The sequence below is a fragment of the Odontesthes bonariensis genome, chromosome 7 (genome assembly GCF_027942865.1).
Source record: "Odontesthes bonariensis isolate fOdoBon6 chromosome 7, fOdoBon6.hap1, whole genome shotgun sequence".
Classification (NCBI taxonomy): domain Eukaryota; kingdom Metazoa; phylum Chordata; class Actinopteri; order Atheriniformes; family Atherinopsidae; genus Odontesthes; species Odontesthes bonariensis.
Window position 1 is genome coordinate 2,816,605 of NC_134512.1, and position 15,740 is coordinate 2,832,344.

At 38.4% G+C, this 15,740-nt stretch overlaps 1 protein-coding gene across 2 annotated transcripts; it reads left to right on the plus strand.

Moving 5' to 3' along the window:
* Window positions 1–1,009: 1,009 nt before the first annotated feature.
* Window positions 1,010–15,134, plus strand: LOC142383634 (troponin I, fast skeletal muscle-like). 2 transcript variants are annotated; one of them, XM_075469253.1, is made up of 8 exons: window positions 1,026–1,075; window positions 1,524–1,581; window positions 8,819–8,854; window positions 10,000–10,036; window positions 12,078–12,206; window positions 12,463–12,552; window positions 13,639–13,815; window positions 14,120–15,134. In XM_075469253.1, exons 3-8 carry the CDS (start codon window positions 8,844–8,846, stop codon window positions 14,198–14,200), a joined length of 525 nt encoding a protein of 174 aa, XP_075325368.1. In that variant the 5' UTR covers window positions 1,026–1,075; window positions 1,524–1,581; window positions 8,819–8,843; the 3' UTR covers window positions 14,201–15,134. The 2 variants fall into 2 exon arrangements, with proteins under 2 accessions (XP_075325367.1, XP_075325368.1); XM_075469252.1 differs by lacking the exon at window positions 1,524–1,581 and having other exon boundaries at window positions 1,010–1,075.
* The last annotated feature ends 606 nt before the right edge of the window (window positions 15,135–15,740 follow it).

Here is a 15,740-nt window from a genome sequence, read left to right on the forward strand (position 1 = left end):
GATTTGGACATCAATTCATTACAAATACTGTTTTATGCTGTTAAATTACAGTTTTCTACTGGTATTGTTAAATGACTGATTTAACTGTTAATTTACATGTGAGGGATGAATATTCAACAGTATTTTACAATTATTGTAAAATACAGTCGGATACTGTTGTAAATCCACCGTAAATATACAGCAATTCGTTACAGTGTTGGTATAAAGGTTGGGATGTCCTTAAAGAAATTCCTGCGCCATTTCAGTGAATATAACAGCTGTTTTTTAAAAGCTTAACACGTTGGACTGAAAACAATTAACCAGTTTTAAACATTATCAAACATGTGAACAGCTGGGTTTATGAAAAGCCTGACCCTCTATTACATTATGTAAGCATTCATAATTCTCACAGTTTGTTGGAGAACATTGGTACCCTTAAAGGTGAAGAGTAGCAAAAACAAAAATGCTGAAATTCGAACGTTTCTAAGCAAAAGTCTAAATTTTTTTTTTGTATAGGCTTTAAAGTGAAAATCTTTCTCTATATAATTGAAATTAAGCAGCCATCCATCCCTTTTCTATTCCCTCTTATTCCAACTCAGGGTTGCAGGGGGCTGGGGGCCATCCCAGCTGTCATTGGGCAAGAGGCGGGGTGCACCCTGGACTTGTTGCCAGTCCATCACAGGACCACACAGAGACAAATGAAACACAACCATCCACGCTTTGATTTAAGTGTTTTCCTGTTTCGTATCAAATGTGACTTCCATCATTACATTACACTCATGTGAAAGATGTGCATTAAAAATGTACTTTGTGCTTTAGTCTTTTCCCTGATTTTGTTTGAAAGAAACATAATGACGAGTTATTATGGATAACAATCTTAAAGGGCGGGTTATTTATAATAAGGCGAGCCGATGAAGGGGACAGATGACACTGTACTGTATTTCCTGACCTTGCCAGCTCATTGGTTTGTTCAGTAATCCATTTCCATAAAAAGAAAGTGGAGGATTTAGAGGGCTATCTGTGATTGCAATATATACCTTCTTAACACTTTGTCTGACTGGGACTCGGTCTGTGTCTGAGACTCTGCCTGGTTAAAGTAAGACTCTTTTCTTTGACTTTTTTACTTGACTTTAGACTGTTCACTTGTGACAAAGCATGTTATCTCCTAAACGTTTGTATGACAGCTTGTAAATGATTTTATTTAGTCAGCATGCAGCTGTTAGGAAGACACATTTGCTCAGATAATGGTGTGTCTGCAGAATCTTTTATGTTTCTGACTATGTAGACTGTGACTGGCAGCTGCTGTTATTTTACCAAGTGATTTATCCCATTGTCAGTGAGCTTAAGTGTACGGCGACAGTAAAGCAGGAGGCTGGATGTCTTTCGGGAGTTATTATAGGAAGTAACTGATAACGATGTAGAATTTTTGCAATTCACACACAAAGTAAAAGGTATATTATTTGGTTATGCTTTTTGTGTGGTAAATTTTACACCAGATGGGAAATATTTGGTTTTGATTTGATTTACTTTTATGTTCACAACAGATTCTAAACGTCAAAGGAATAGTTTTGAGGCTTGACCTATCCTCAGTCTGCTGCTCAGGTAAACTGGTGATGTACAGTCTGATGATGAGGCATGCTGAAAGGCAACACCACTACAAGGCATGAACCTGAAAATGAATCCATCAGTGTTTACCCTCCTGTCAGCACTGAGCTGGGGGATGTTCACAGGAAAAATCTGGTCTAATCGGCTGCAGATACTCGTCCAGTCTCTAGTGTTCATTTTACATCACTGTTTAAAGCATGCCGGCTTTTCCTCAAGCATTCTAATATTTAGGTGACAGGGAAGGTTTGATTTAATTCACTTCCACAATAGAAGAGTGTTTTCAATAGATTTATCTTTGTCTTATCATTGTTTATTGTTTGTTTACTTTTAAATGTTTCAATCAAAACTGAAGCTTTACTTTATCAAGTTTCTTAGAACAAAAGACTTGTTTGGCATCAGTATTCAGTACGCAGGTGTCACATCAATTCTCTTCCACCTGATGTGTAATTTGGATGTTAAAGTTACATTGAAACCTAATTTGGACTTAAAAAAAAAAGAGAGATTAATCCAACACAGGTTATTTTGAGATGATTTAGTTTTCATCTTTGACTCTTCTTTTGCTCAGTGAAAATTTAAGATCGTGAGCTGCAAAATACCTTTTTGCAAGGATTGAAGTGCTTCTTGTACACTGTTGTCTTTTTTCTATTCAGTGTGAAGCAGATGAACATTGTGCGCTTATGAGGTCAGCCTAGTGACAAGTTATTTTTGTGACATGTTCTAATGTCTTAGCTGTCTGACGGACATTCTGTGGTGTTGGGTTACTGTAAATCCTTCCATCCTCCCCTCAGAGAAGAGCATACCCTTAAAAAACACCAACACAGAAGACAAAAATCAGGGGCCCACATTTAAACCTCGCTGTTCTTAATCCATCTCCAGGGATTCATGCTGCTGTGTCCTCCTTGTTTTGAGCGTTTAAACCACACGGTTGGCCCTACAGATATCCGCTCCCTCTCACCTGTCACTTTCCTTTGCCTTACCATTTGTTTTTGGGCCAGCTGTATTTAAGGATGCCTGCACTGGTTCAACACAAATTGTTAGCCCGATTCTTTCATTGGAAGCCCAAGAACAAGCCGGAGAAATCTCAAGTTAAGCAAAGTATTTATTCGTGGTCACATGTGAAGTATAGCAGCGCTGGACTCGGCGTGACAGAGCCCTCGCAGGGCCTCCGTCAGACAGCGCGCTGATTTCTGGAAACTTTTCTTATTTATATGAACCTTTATCTCACAGAGGTTTTACTTACACTCGACAGAGTATAATTGGACATAAGCAGGTTAAACACCTTCTTCGTCATGTTCTTTGGATAAGACAAACAATGTGCGTATGTGTTTTTACATATATCAGATTTATTGGTCATGCATACACACGAAATCTGTCCTCCGCTTTTAACCCATCCAGGTTGGCACCTGTTGACACACATGCACAGGGTCACACACTCAGAGACAGATGCCAACCTGGAGCGGTGGGCAGCCATTCACAGCGCCCAGGGAGCATGGGGGGTATGGTGCCTTGCTCAAGGGCACCTCAGCCGTGAGAAGGAGGTGGACTGCCACCCCTCCAGCTGTCAGTTCCACCAATCTTTTTTTGAGTGGTGAGAGTGGGAATCGTACCTGCCAACCTTCTGGTTATTGGCCGACCGACTCTAACCACTGAGCCACGGCCTCCCCGTGACATGCCTTTAAGATGATCTGGCTGTCGTTTTTTTTCACCATAATAACGACGTTTGGAACAGCTGTGGATCCAGGAATAGAATCTTAATCCACAACACCATTGCTCTTTCTAAATGTTGCAAGCAGCCCAGACAGCAACTATCCAACCTCCAAGGACCTCTGGACGTATCTCCAGGCTACCACTCTAAGGGCTGTCTACAGTGCCTTAAAAATGTATTCAGCCCTCCGGCAGTTTTCCTATTTTAATTTTTACCCTACTTACTTGAATTAAATAGGATTTTTGTGGGGCTTTATATCATTCAACACAACATGTCTACAACTTTGAATTAAGAATACATTTTAATTGTAAAGGAAAGAGGAGGAAAAAAACTCATGAGTGCATAAGTATTAACCCCTTCCCCCAAGATCATTGTTTTCCCCTTTGTAGCAATTGCAGCAGTCAGTCTCTTGCGGCATGTTTGTTAAACTTGGCACATCTAGCCCCTGGGATTTTTTTCCCTTTTCTTTGTGCTCCTCACAGCTTGACAGGTTCTGATGGTCTACAGCAATCTTTACTTCATACATCACCACTGGTTCTCAATGAGACTAAGGGCACAGCTTTGATATGACTTTCCCAGACACTGTAGATGAAGAACATCCACAAATCATGATCCTGCCACCACTATGCTTTTCCTTGATGGTCATAAAGTTTAGTTTTAGTCTCATTTGATCTGAATAACTTCCTCTGTCTGTTTAGAGTCTCCTTTTATCTTTTCTTTAAGCAGTTGACACTCGTCCATAAAGCCCATCTTAAAAACTGACACTCCGATCTCTGCTGCAGAGCTGCACACCTCCTTAATGTTACCATTGGCCCATATGATACCTTACAAGATTATGAGATTATGAGATTTGAATAAATTTGGAAATAAATCTGTAATAGTGGACATGACAGGTCAAAATTCTATACACACGGAATACAAATGGTATGTTTTCCTGATTGATCCTCTTACCTTTTCCCACATTCGAAAGCACCGCCTCCCTGATGTAAATCAGTTGTGCACATTCTTGCTCAGTCATGTGACACTTTGTAGTACACATCCGATTTTGTGACAGTCCTTCCTTTGAGCTGAAGTTTATTGGACTGATAGGACCCTTGTACCCTCATGTTATTTGAAATTTTAAGAGGAAGTGCAGCTACTGGTTTATGCCAACCATCGTTAAAGTAACTTGGACTTCTTTAAGATTAAGATCCCAAGCTTCTTGCTCCAAAAAGATCAACATGGCAACAGCATTGTTAAATTTGGCTTCAAAAGTGCAGCTCATAAACCAGTTGATGTCATCAAGGTGGCCATTTCTAGTTCTAGAATGCGCTGCTGAGGGTGGCAGCACGTTGGAGTAGCTCTGTACCTCACATTCAGATTTTTCTTTTTTTCTAAATTTCATTCCTGTTATTTCTTGGAAGAAATTGCATTTTTTGGACAACTGTTCCTTCCTGCCTTGGATGCTGTGCAGCTGGATTAATTTTTCCCAATACTTTTGTATATTTTACTCTTTTGTCATGATGCATAACCATAGCAACAAGGTGGTTTACAACAGGGAGCAGCTGAATAACATTGGAAAAGCAGAAATAATTCGACAACTGAAGCCAGAAATCCCACTGGAATTGAAAAGAAGGCGTCGTGGATGCAGAGCAGGAGCAAAGAGGAGAGAAAAAAAGAAGAAGTTCAAACCATCTCTGCCATCCTGCATCATGGGAAATGTAAGATCGTTAGCTAACAAGTTGGATGAACTTTTAGCCTTGACAAGGACTCAGCAAGAATATCGGGAATGTAGCATTATGTGTTTTACTGAGACATGGCTACAGGATCATATCCCCGACTCCAGCGTCTCTCTGCCGGGCTTCCTGACTGTACGAGCAGATCGAGATTTAAAGAGTAGCAGGAAAAGGAAAGGGGGTGGATTGGCAGTGCTTGTCAACAACAGATGGTGTCACCCAGGACATGTTACTGTGAAGAATCGTCTCTGCAGTCCTGACATTGAACTATTGGCAGTAAGTTTTCGTCCATATTATTTGCCAAGAGAGTTCACCAGTGTTGTTTTGGTGGCTGTTTACATTCCACCCTCAGCTGTTGCCGACACTGCATGTGATGTCATCAGTTCCGTTGTTGCTAAGATACAGACTCAACACCCCAATTCTTTTGTGGCAATATCTGGTGATTTTAATCATGCCTCACTCTCTGCTACACTGCCAACTTTTCAACAGTTTGTCAGCTGCTCTACCAGAGAAAACAAGACATTGGATTTGTTTTACACAAATGTCAAGGATTCATACATTTCCAAATCAAGACCTCCCCTGGGAAAATCAGATCACAACCTTGTTTTTCTCTGTTCAGCATATAAACCCCTTGTCCAGAGACTACCTGTCACAAAAAGGACTGTTAGAAAGTGGTCACATGAAGCTGAAGAAGCCTTACAGGGTTGTTTTGATGCAACCGATTGGATTTCTCTTTGTAAGCCACATGGAGAGGACATTAATGCCATGACTGAGTGTGTGACTGACTATATAAACTTCTGTGTGGACAACACCATCCCCACCAGAACAGTGAGATGCTTCCCTAATAACAAACCCTGGATCACCAGTGAGCTAAAGGAACTATTGAACAGGAAAAAAAGAGCCTTTAGGGAGCGAGACAGGGAGTTACTGAGGAGTATACAGAAGCAGCTCAAAGTCAAGATCAGAGAGAGCAAGGAGGTGTATAGAAAGAAGCTTGAGAGTAAACTGCAGAGGAACAATATCAGAGATGTGTGGTCAGGAATGAAGAAGATCACAGGCCTCAAGCAGAGGGAGGATCGGATGGATGGAAGTCTGGACAGAGCAAATGAGCTGAACCCATTCTTCAACAGGTTCAGTTCAGGAACAAGCTCACCATCCTCCCCTCCTGTTCCCAGCCAAAGAGACATCCCACCCTCCTCTGACCCACAGCTTTCCTGTAACATCTCCACCTCCACCTCAGTCATGGATTCTTCTGCTTCCACTAGTTTGTCATCAACCCAATTAGGTGGAGGCCTCAACAATCACCTGGATTAATGACTACCTGACAAACAGACCACAGTTTGTCAGACTGAAGAATTGTGTGTCTAACCAGGTGATCAGCAGCACAGGAGCACCACAGGGGACTGTACTCTCACCATTCCTTTTCACTCTGTACACTTCAGACTTCCAGTACAAGTCAGACTCCTGTCATCTACAGAAATATTCAGATGACTCTGCAGTTGTCGGGTGTATCAGAGATGGACAAGAAGCTGAGTACAGAGAGCTGGTGGACCGCTTTGTGGCATGGTGTGGGAACAATCATCTCATCTTGAATGTTAACAAAACAAAGGAGATGATTGTAGATTTCAGGAGAAACAAGGTCAGATCAAACCCTGTTTCCATCATGGGAGAAGAAGTGGAGGTGGTTGAGGAATATAAATACCTTGGTGTTCATGTGGACAACAGACTGGACTGGAGACACAACAGTGAAGCCATCTACAAGAAAGGACAGAGCAGACTGTACTTCTTGAGGAAGCTAAGGTCCTTCAAGGTTTGCAACAAGATGTTGCAGATCTTCTACAAGTCTGTTGTTGAGAGCGTCATTTCCTCTGGCGTCATCTGTTGGGGCAGCAGCATCAGAACCAGGGACCTAAAAAGACTCAACAACCTGATAAAGAAGGCTGGTTCTGTTCTGGGGACGACTGTGGAACCTCTGGAGACAATAATGCAAAGAAGGATTTTGCATAAAATCAAGAGAATTATGGACAACCCTGAACATCCTCTCCATGAGACTGTTATCAGAAAACAGAGTCTCTTCAGTCAAAGGCTTCTTCAGTTTGGATGCAAAACGGACCGCTACAGGAAATCTTTCCTGCCCACAGCCATCAGCATCTATAATAACTCCTTGATTTAATTGAGCTACATCAACATTTAATTTCCCTCTGGGATAAATAAAGTATTTTTGAATTTGAATTGAATTGAATTTGAATTTTCACTTCTTGGAGACCTATTATCTAGGAGGATTGCAGCAATATGATAGCATAAATGGAGGCTTTTTTCCCCTTTTTGGTATTTTTCATACGGCCATTTTTGTAACATGCTAACAAATATACTATGAGCAAATTAAGGCTAACATGTCAGCACTTCAAAGTTCAGATTACACTAATATAGTGACTAGTTTTCAATGTAGCCTGTTCTGTATAGTGAAAAGTGGGAAGTCTAAATTGAGACCTGTAAGTGGACATCATTAATGTCAATATGAATGTATTTGTATTTGAATGAAATGGAAAATTAGCTTTTTCTAGATTTTGGACATGTAGGTGTCGTAGTTTTGAACATCTAAAAGTTTTTCATAAATCTAGCAACGAACATGTTTAATAATGTTTCAACTTGGATATGTTTTATATACAGCAGTGAGTAAAGTAAGTGACATGGCACTGGGAAGCAGACTGGGAAAAAAGATGGTCCAGGAATTTGTTCCTGAGCATGTATACAGTGGGCAACAAAAAGAACTTTGTAGGCCGTTTAAATACAAATTATGTTTAAAAGTACGTGACAATCTTTTTCTGTCTGCACCCAAAGCCAAAATAAAATAAGACATGCCAATGACATGGAATCGTAATCATATTTAGTTTCTCGTGATCTTTTTTTTTTTTTTCTCAAACCTTGAAAAAAATCTGTCTTATTGTTCTTAAGGCTAATACATAACAAACAGGAATCCTTCTCATATGTGTCTCATAATTTCCTAGCTGTTAGCTACCTGGACAGATATTGCCTCAAATCAAGCAACCAAAAAAAGCACTGTCATCATCTTCATCATCAGCCCTATCCTGTCACCAGTCTGCTCTTTGGGGGGGTGCTGGCTTTCACTTGAAGCTGTTCTGCACTGTTTGATGACTGTTACTTTCATCTAATTTTTCCCTTTTTTAAAAATGCAAATTTCTTGATAGCTTTTGGAATGTGGAGAGAACGTCAAAAAATCAGACAAAAAGTGCAGTCAGAGAGGATCAGATACGGCACCCTTAAAATCGAAATAACAAGACCCAAGCATGACATATGAGACACAGGAGTCTCTACATCAGGAGAGAATAAAGGGAGGAGATGTGATTTCAAATATAAAGTGCATGATCTGCTTGTGTATTGCTGCATGCTAGGATGAGTATTTTAAGGCCAGGATGGTAGACAGCTGTGGTCAGACAACATCACAAATACAATCACAAAGATTTCAAGATATTTTAATGCCGTTGTCAGCAGAAAAGCATGGAATTCAATATCTCTGCTCAGACTGAGGTCACATGTGGGGTCCAAGTGTTAAATCATCAATCATCAAATGATCAAATACTATCAAAACATATTGGATGCAATACCCACCTGGATACTAAAAAAAAAAAGGAGTAACTGTTTTATGTGTCAGTTACAACTTGTGAGATCTAATTTTTGTACAAGTGTATCAATTGTCTAAGATTAAGCTTGAAATTTGTATTAAGTGCTTCAGAAACACATATTATGAAATAAAAAAGGTTTAGTTTTTAATCCAGTCTTGTTTTTTGAACAGATAACATCAAGATCCTGCTGCTAACATGGCCGATGAGTGAGTATAATATTAACTATGTTGGGATTGATTGTCCAGCAAAAGTCTTAATCTGCAAATATTTTAATAATGTGGATACAAAGCTCTTTACAATGAGTTTCATTGAGACCCACCTCAGACGCTATATATACAGTTAGTATATATAAATTAGGGCTGGGCAAGTTAACTAGTTATTATCGCGTTAACACATTAATTATTTAACTCCGATAAATATTTTATCGCGCATTTTATTTATTTATTTTAAATTTTAAAAAAATATATATTTTTGATGGCTTTTGTGCCTTTATGGATAGGAAAGTTCAGATAGACAGGAAGCAGAGGGCAGAGAGAGGGGGAACGACACACAGCACAGGACCGTCTGATGCGGGACTCGAACCAGGGCCAGCTGCAGCGAGGACTGTAGCCTATTGTAAATGGGGCGCCTGCTCAACCCACTATGCCACAAACCACACCTGTTTTATTGTTTATTCTATTATTGTAAAAGTCTGCTGCTGTCTGCTGCGGAACAGGAAAAGAAAGTAATCGGCGGATCCACCAAACATGGAGAAGGGTACGGAACTTTTACTCGGCCATTTTCATGTTAAAGTTCTTCCAGACGGCGGAGTCGACAGAACCAAAGTCATCTGTAAACACTGCCAAGTTGAATTGTCTTCTCAGCGTAGTAGTTCCAGTCTAAAATATCACTTAAAGGCAAAACACACAACTGATAGCAGCAAGTCATTCAAGGAAACAGACAGTGGAGCGAGGCTTCTACATAAAAACTACAGAAAGATGCTGATGTTAAAAGTGTGTTTGCACAACAAATGTTATGGCACTTTCATTCATATGGCAGCACATTTAAAATAAAGCTAAATGCTAAAAGCTATACACTACTTTTGAATTCATTTTTGGATTTTGCGTACAAATGCGATTAATTGCGATTAATCAGGGAAATCATGTGATTAATTAGATTAAACATTTTAATCGTTGCCCAGCCCTAATATAAATACATATTCACTTACACACAGATGAACACAATGGGGTGCACCATGTGGTTTATTTTCATGCGAAGGGACACTAACACAGTTCTAAATGAAATGAAACATAATGGCCCAACTTTGTGAATTCCTCAAGTCTTGTTTATAATTCTGTGCCTCTCTCTGCAGGAAAAGACTCTCTGCAAGGCGTAAGCACACTCTGAAGGTGAGACTTTTTATGCCCATACAATCCATAGGACACAAATATATACTCTGCTACATTCTTTTACACAATCTTCCTAATACCTGACATAATCTGATAGCTGCTGGCTGGTTTCTGTAAAATACCTTCAATTCTTGATTTGGTTTATTCATATTAATCGAGTGTAACAGATGTTCAACCAAGTTTATCATTAATATGGGGCAAAAATCCAGCTCTGGACATAATTGTTTCACATTTGGTCAAGCTCCGCTTAAGAAAAGAGCACTGATCCAAAGTTTCTTTATCACAATTATGTTTTTGTCTTGTTGTTGTCTGTACACCCTACCAGCCTGTAGCATGTTAAGTTCAGTTCATCTTTATTTATTCATTTATCTTGAGTCATTTTCAGTTTCATTATTTTTAAGGTTAAGGAAATCCACTTGAAAAGTTAAATAAAAGCATGTTTCTGAATGAATTATTATGCCTCCAAGGTTGGCTTAATGTAATATTACCATTGCAGTACAAAAGAAACATGGACTTAATCACTTTGCAGCCTTGATGCATTGTTATAACATATAAAGTCCCAAAAGTAATCCTAGGTATGAACGTAGGACGTTTGTTCTAATATAATAATGCCATGAAAGAATATGGGTAGAGGTATTTGTTCAGCTTTCAGCCTCAATTCATGGTAATTACATACAACTACATACCAACTATTTACATACCAACTACTCTGAAAGTTTGTCGAGTGTATTATTAGCATGGAATGAAATGGACACTTTTATGTGGTCAATTTGTAGCCCTGTTTCATGGTTATTACATGGAAACTTCCAAACATGTTTCCAGGAAATCATTATAACACAGGATTTAATGTAATATTGCCATGGAATTAAATGGAAATAGGTAATTGGTCAGTTTGCAGTCCTGATCCATGATTTTTCCACATAAATTACCATAGGTGTTTCTATGTAACAGGATGAAGTAGAAAATACCAAATTCATACACCAATAACTTACAAGAAAATCATTTTTGGCCATTTTGGATGAATTTCAGTACTATAATGTGGTAATTACTAAATGCAGCTCATTTCCCAGCAGGTTGGCTGATTGTTATTATTTAAAAATTGAAAGCATACTATATTACATAATAATAATAAGGTTATTAAGCACTTTCATGTGACCATGTAAATTAAAACATTGAACTGATTACCAATTTAACATTGGGAAGTTTTCATGTTATTACTAAATTATTAGTACTATTACCAAATTGTCTTGCCTTGTTTTTAATTTATAAATGGGTTTCCCCGCTATTCCTTTAAGGGCCCTGATTACAGTATAGCCTTTGATTTTTGACTGCTACTACCTCTGTGTTCCTAGTGTTATTGATAGGCTATTATTGATTAGTTATTACTTTGATAACCACATGATCATTATCTAATCATCACATCTTCACTATCAGACTATCACCCCCTTATTAGCATCTTATTACGAAGCTGTAATGTAAACTGCTGCTGACAACTCATGAATCAATCTCCAAATGAAATAGTTCTTTAGCGTAAGAAGTATCACATTTGTGTTTTTGTGCAATGAATTTTTTTTGGATTTATCTTAAGCTTTTCAAGGCACCTTTTTGTGCCTTTTTTCAGATGAACAGTCTTGTTTACAGCCATAACACAAGACATGTCAGATTAATTATCTGGTGTTCCTTCCTTGGCTCGGTTAGGTCCATATATTTTTGTTTAAAGGGAAAGCGTAAGGAACAGTTTTATATTCGCATTTCAGTCTATTTAACAATGAATTTCACAGATACAGTATGCTCAGGATACATCTGGTGAGCCATTCTGTTATAATAGATGGATTGAACAAAAATCCACATTTTTGCATAAAGAAGCATATACTTGAACCCTTTCTTTTATTTTCAACTTTTATGCATTCATGATGCTATGGTTACTTCTTTGTTTCTGTGCTGTACTGTTCTACTTGAAATGCACATTGAGACTTTTAAAAATCTAGTCTGCACTTCTGTTGTTGTGTTTCTGCTATTTTTTCCTTTTATCTGTCTTCAGAGTTGCATGCTTGTGGTGGCAAATACTTTGTTGGAAGCCGAAGCTGTAGTAAAGGTTGATGAGCGGGAGAAGTTCTTGGCTGAGAAATGTCCTTCTTTGGATATACCGTACTCCAGGGACGAGCTCATGGTGAGAATGAGTAGCACAGATTTGACAACACAAACGCAGCATTAAAAAAAAAGAGAAAAAGAGAGAAGCTTCAAAGATAGAAAACATAGCCAACTGCCCATTTCTGTTTCTGCATTTGTCTTCACAAGCTGTGTTGGGCTCTCACAGAGTTCTTCGTGGAGAAATTTGCACATTTGCCTCTGCTGTTTTTTCTATATTTTGTATGTTTAAAGTTGAAAATGTCCAAAAAAAGGTTTATAAAGTTGTTTGTCTTCAGGAACTTTGCAAGAAACTTCATGAGCAGATCGGCATAAGTGAGGAGGAGAGATACTGCACAGAGTTTAAACTCAACATGGTGCTGAATGAGGTGAGACATGTCCCTCTCCTGGCTCTGGTCATGGCAGAATAACACCACTCGTAATCTTACTTCTTGTGTTTAATGGGTTTTATGCCCATTTTTTTTAAAGTTTCCAAACGAAAACAGCTGGTTTGACACACCAAGAAACCAGAAATAAGGATTTTGTAATATTAGCTGTTTAAAAATCTATTTTTCTTCTCTCACTAGTCTTTCAGTCAGGTTAATACATTCACAGATTTAGCATTCTCTTTATCTTATCTTGTTGAATCAGCTTTAAATAATGACATATTAGTGAAGGAAGACATGCATTTATTTACATTTTAGCTCATCTTCAGGAAAAGAACTATTGAATAAAATTTATCATACAATTGGACAGAAACTCATCTACTGTCGGTTTACTTTGCTTGGATTTGGCTTCTATAAACTTTACCACTATATACATACAGTATATCATGCCTAAAAACTTTTCTACCATATCTGACTGAGGCTAATGGTGAGCATCTTTAAAGGGGAAGTTAGGTTTTTTTAAACATGGACCTTATTTCTGGCATAAAATATGTTCATCTACTCGCCGATAACAGTTCAGTGAAAGTCGGCGTCCTTTGGACGATATTTAGATCACTGGAGATCCGCGTATATCCATATAACGGGAGAGAACAGGGCAGAGACAGTACAGCCTCTAAAGAAGTTATTATCTGTCTTTATTTCACCAATACTTTAAGACCAATGGATGAATGAACGCGTACTATTGCACTGTTAGCTCAGAGCTGCCGTGTTGTTGTTATCCGGGGGCTTATGGGGGCTTTCTACACATGTGTCTAGTTTAGGGTTTTATTCTTACTGGTATTGATTCTCGTATTGTTTAATGGTATCAATACTTTACATTACAAGACATTGTTACCAAAACTACTCTCCATAATTTAAAAGAAAGACTTGACATGTATATTAAAATACAAGAGTACAAGCTGAAAATCTTTTTAAATCTTTTTAAATAAACTTTGCAGTCATATCTGCATCAAATCAAATGCTTTTAATGACTGATAATTTGATTTCAGTAAATTTTTGTCATGATTCTGTCCAAAAATTACTCTACAGGTTAAGGATCTTAACATCAAGATTGTGGATCTGAGAGGGAAATTCAAGAGACCCAGACTGAAGAAAGTGCGTATGTCTGCTGACGCCATGCTGAAGGCTCTGCTGGGCTCCAAACACACGGTCAACATGGACCTAAGAGCCAACCTGAAGCAAGTCAAGAAGGAGGTCAAAGAGGAGGTGAGGGGCTACTTGCTCGATCCGTTTTTCAATTGGAAATCCATTATGAACACAAATATTACAAAGACAAATTTCCCTTAACTTCTTATGATCTGATGCAACAGATACAGTATCTGCTTTTACATTTCAAGCCTGATGTGACTTGTGTGTTGCATCAACAATTTCAATATGGAAGCATTTACCCCTTTGGAAAAGCAAGAAAACTATGAGACAAAACATTAGTTTAGATGTATTTTGCTCCATATCACATTCATTTCTCATATCAGCCAAAGGACTATGGGACATTTTGTTTTTATGTTTGCAGGACAAGCAGCTGCGTGATGTGGGTGACTGGCGTAAGAACATTGAAGACAAGTCTGATAGAAAGAAGATGTTTGACAGTTAAATGTGAGCTGACAGTGTTTGCCTTAAGATTGATTTTGAGGGCCAAAATCAGGCTTAGTGTCTTTGTAACTGAAGAGTTTAACTCCAAAATGGTGAATCTCCTTTTAGTTTTATTTTACAGAGAAGACATGATAGCAATGGAAGTTGTGATGAACAGTGTAAATGTGTAGATTCTAGATCATAATGGGAACTGAAGATAAACTCTAGTTAATTGTGTTAAGAGATTAGGGACTTTGGAAGCTTTGGCTGCGGTACAGTAAGTGATAGATGACTTTTACCTCCTAAATAAGATCACAAATACTTTTATACAGAGCAGATGTTGATGTACTCAGACATTTACATTCAACTTTAGAAAAAAACGTTATATCCACTTAAGTGGATGGCGCCGGGTTGGGGCTTTGATATCTCACTTTGGAGGAAACTCTTCAGTTAAATCTGAGCTGCCCTCTGCTTTTGCATGTATTGTGATGTATTTGTACTATATGTGTCAGTTAGCATTAATTGTACCTTTCCTCTTCATAGGCTTAAATATACTTCTGTATCAAAATACTGATGTACCTATAATCTACCGTCAAAAGTCTGAACAGTCCTCTCCATTCACTTGTAATGGGAAGGTTTTTCCAAATTTTTTTTAAAAGTACACTTAGTATACTCCCATTGCTGATAAAAGTGCCACTCAAGAATGTCCGCTATGAGAATTGCGTACTGCACTGTAACCAGTTGTACCTGTGCATGAAATGACTGAAAATACTGTGATTAGTTTGCTGGAGCTGTAATCGCTATAGTAGTTAATTGCTGCTTTATTATGATCTTTGAAAAACAAATCTTAAAAATTTTGAAGAATTATTTTTAATGACGAATGTCATTTGCCGTGGTTTGCCAAATGTATTCCTCTTCTCAATTGAAAGTTAACAAATAAATCTTATTTGAGCTTACAGCAGAAGATTGCAGATCTAATCTTTACAGTTGTATCAGTACAAAGTGCCAGGATGTGAATCAAACTGCTGCTGTGTGACCCCAAATGGGGAGGTCACAGTATATAACAAATTCATAATTAGGCAGTTTTCTCGTTCAGTTTTCTTGTGTTTGTTTAAGACATTTCTTTCTTCTTAATAGTAGCAGTCACCTGCATTCAGTCACATTGGCCCTCATTTATCAAGCCGTCGTAGAAAGCATCGTTGACATGAGCGGAGAACTCGTCGTACGCAGAGGCTCAAGTGAGATTTACAGAACATGCGTACCACACCAATCCCATCGTAAGACCGAGCGGCTGTTGATAAATCCGGCAGCTGAAATCCATCGTAATTATCCTAATCACGCCTTCTACAAAAGGGGTTGAGAGGCCGCACCTCTAGAATTTGCGACATGGATAGACGAAAGGCGGCAAAGAAACGCTGTCAACAGCGTTGGCGATGTAAATCGCAGACCGGACGAGTTATGTATTTTCCCCTACTGTGATGGTCAATAAAATGTGATAAACTCCAGATTAAATGAAATCTAAAATTGAACGATGTTTTACTTTCTCTCCAATAAGATCAGGA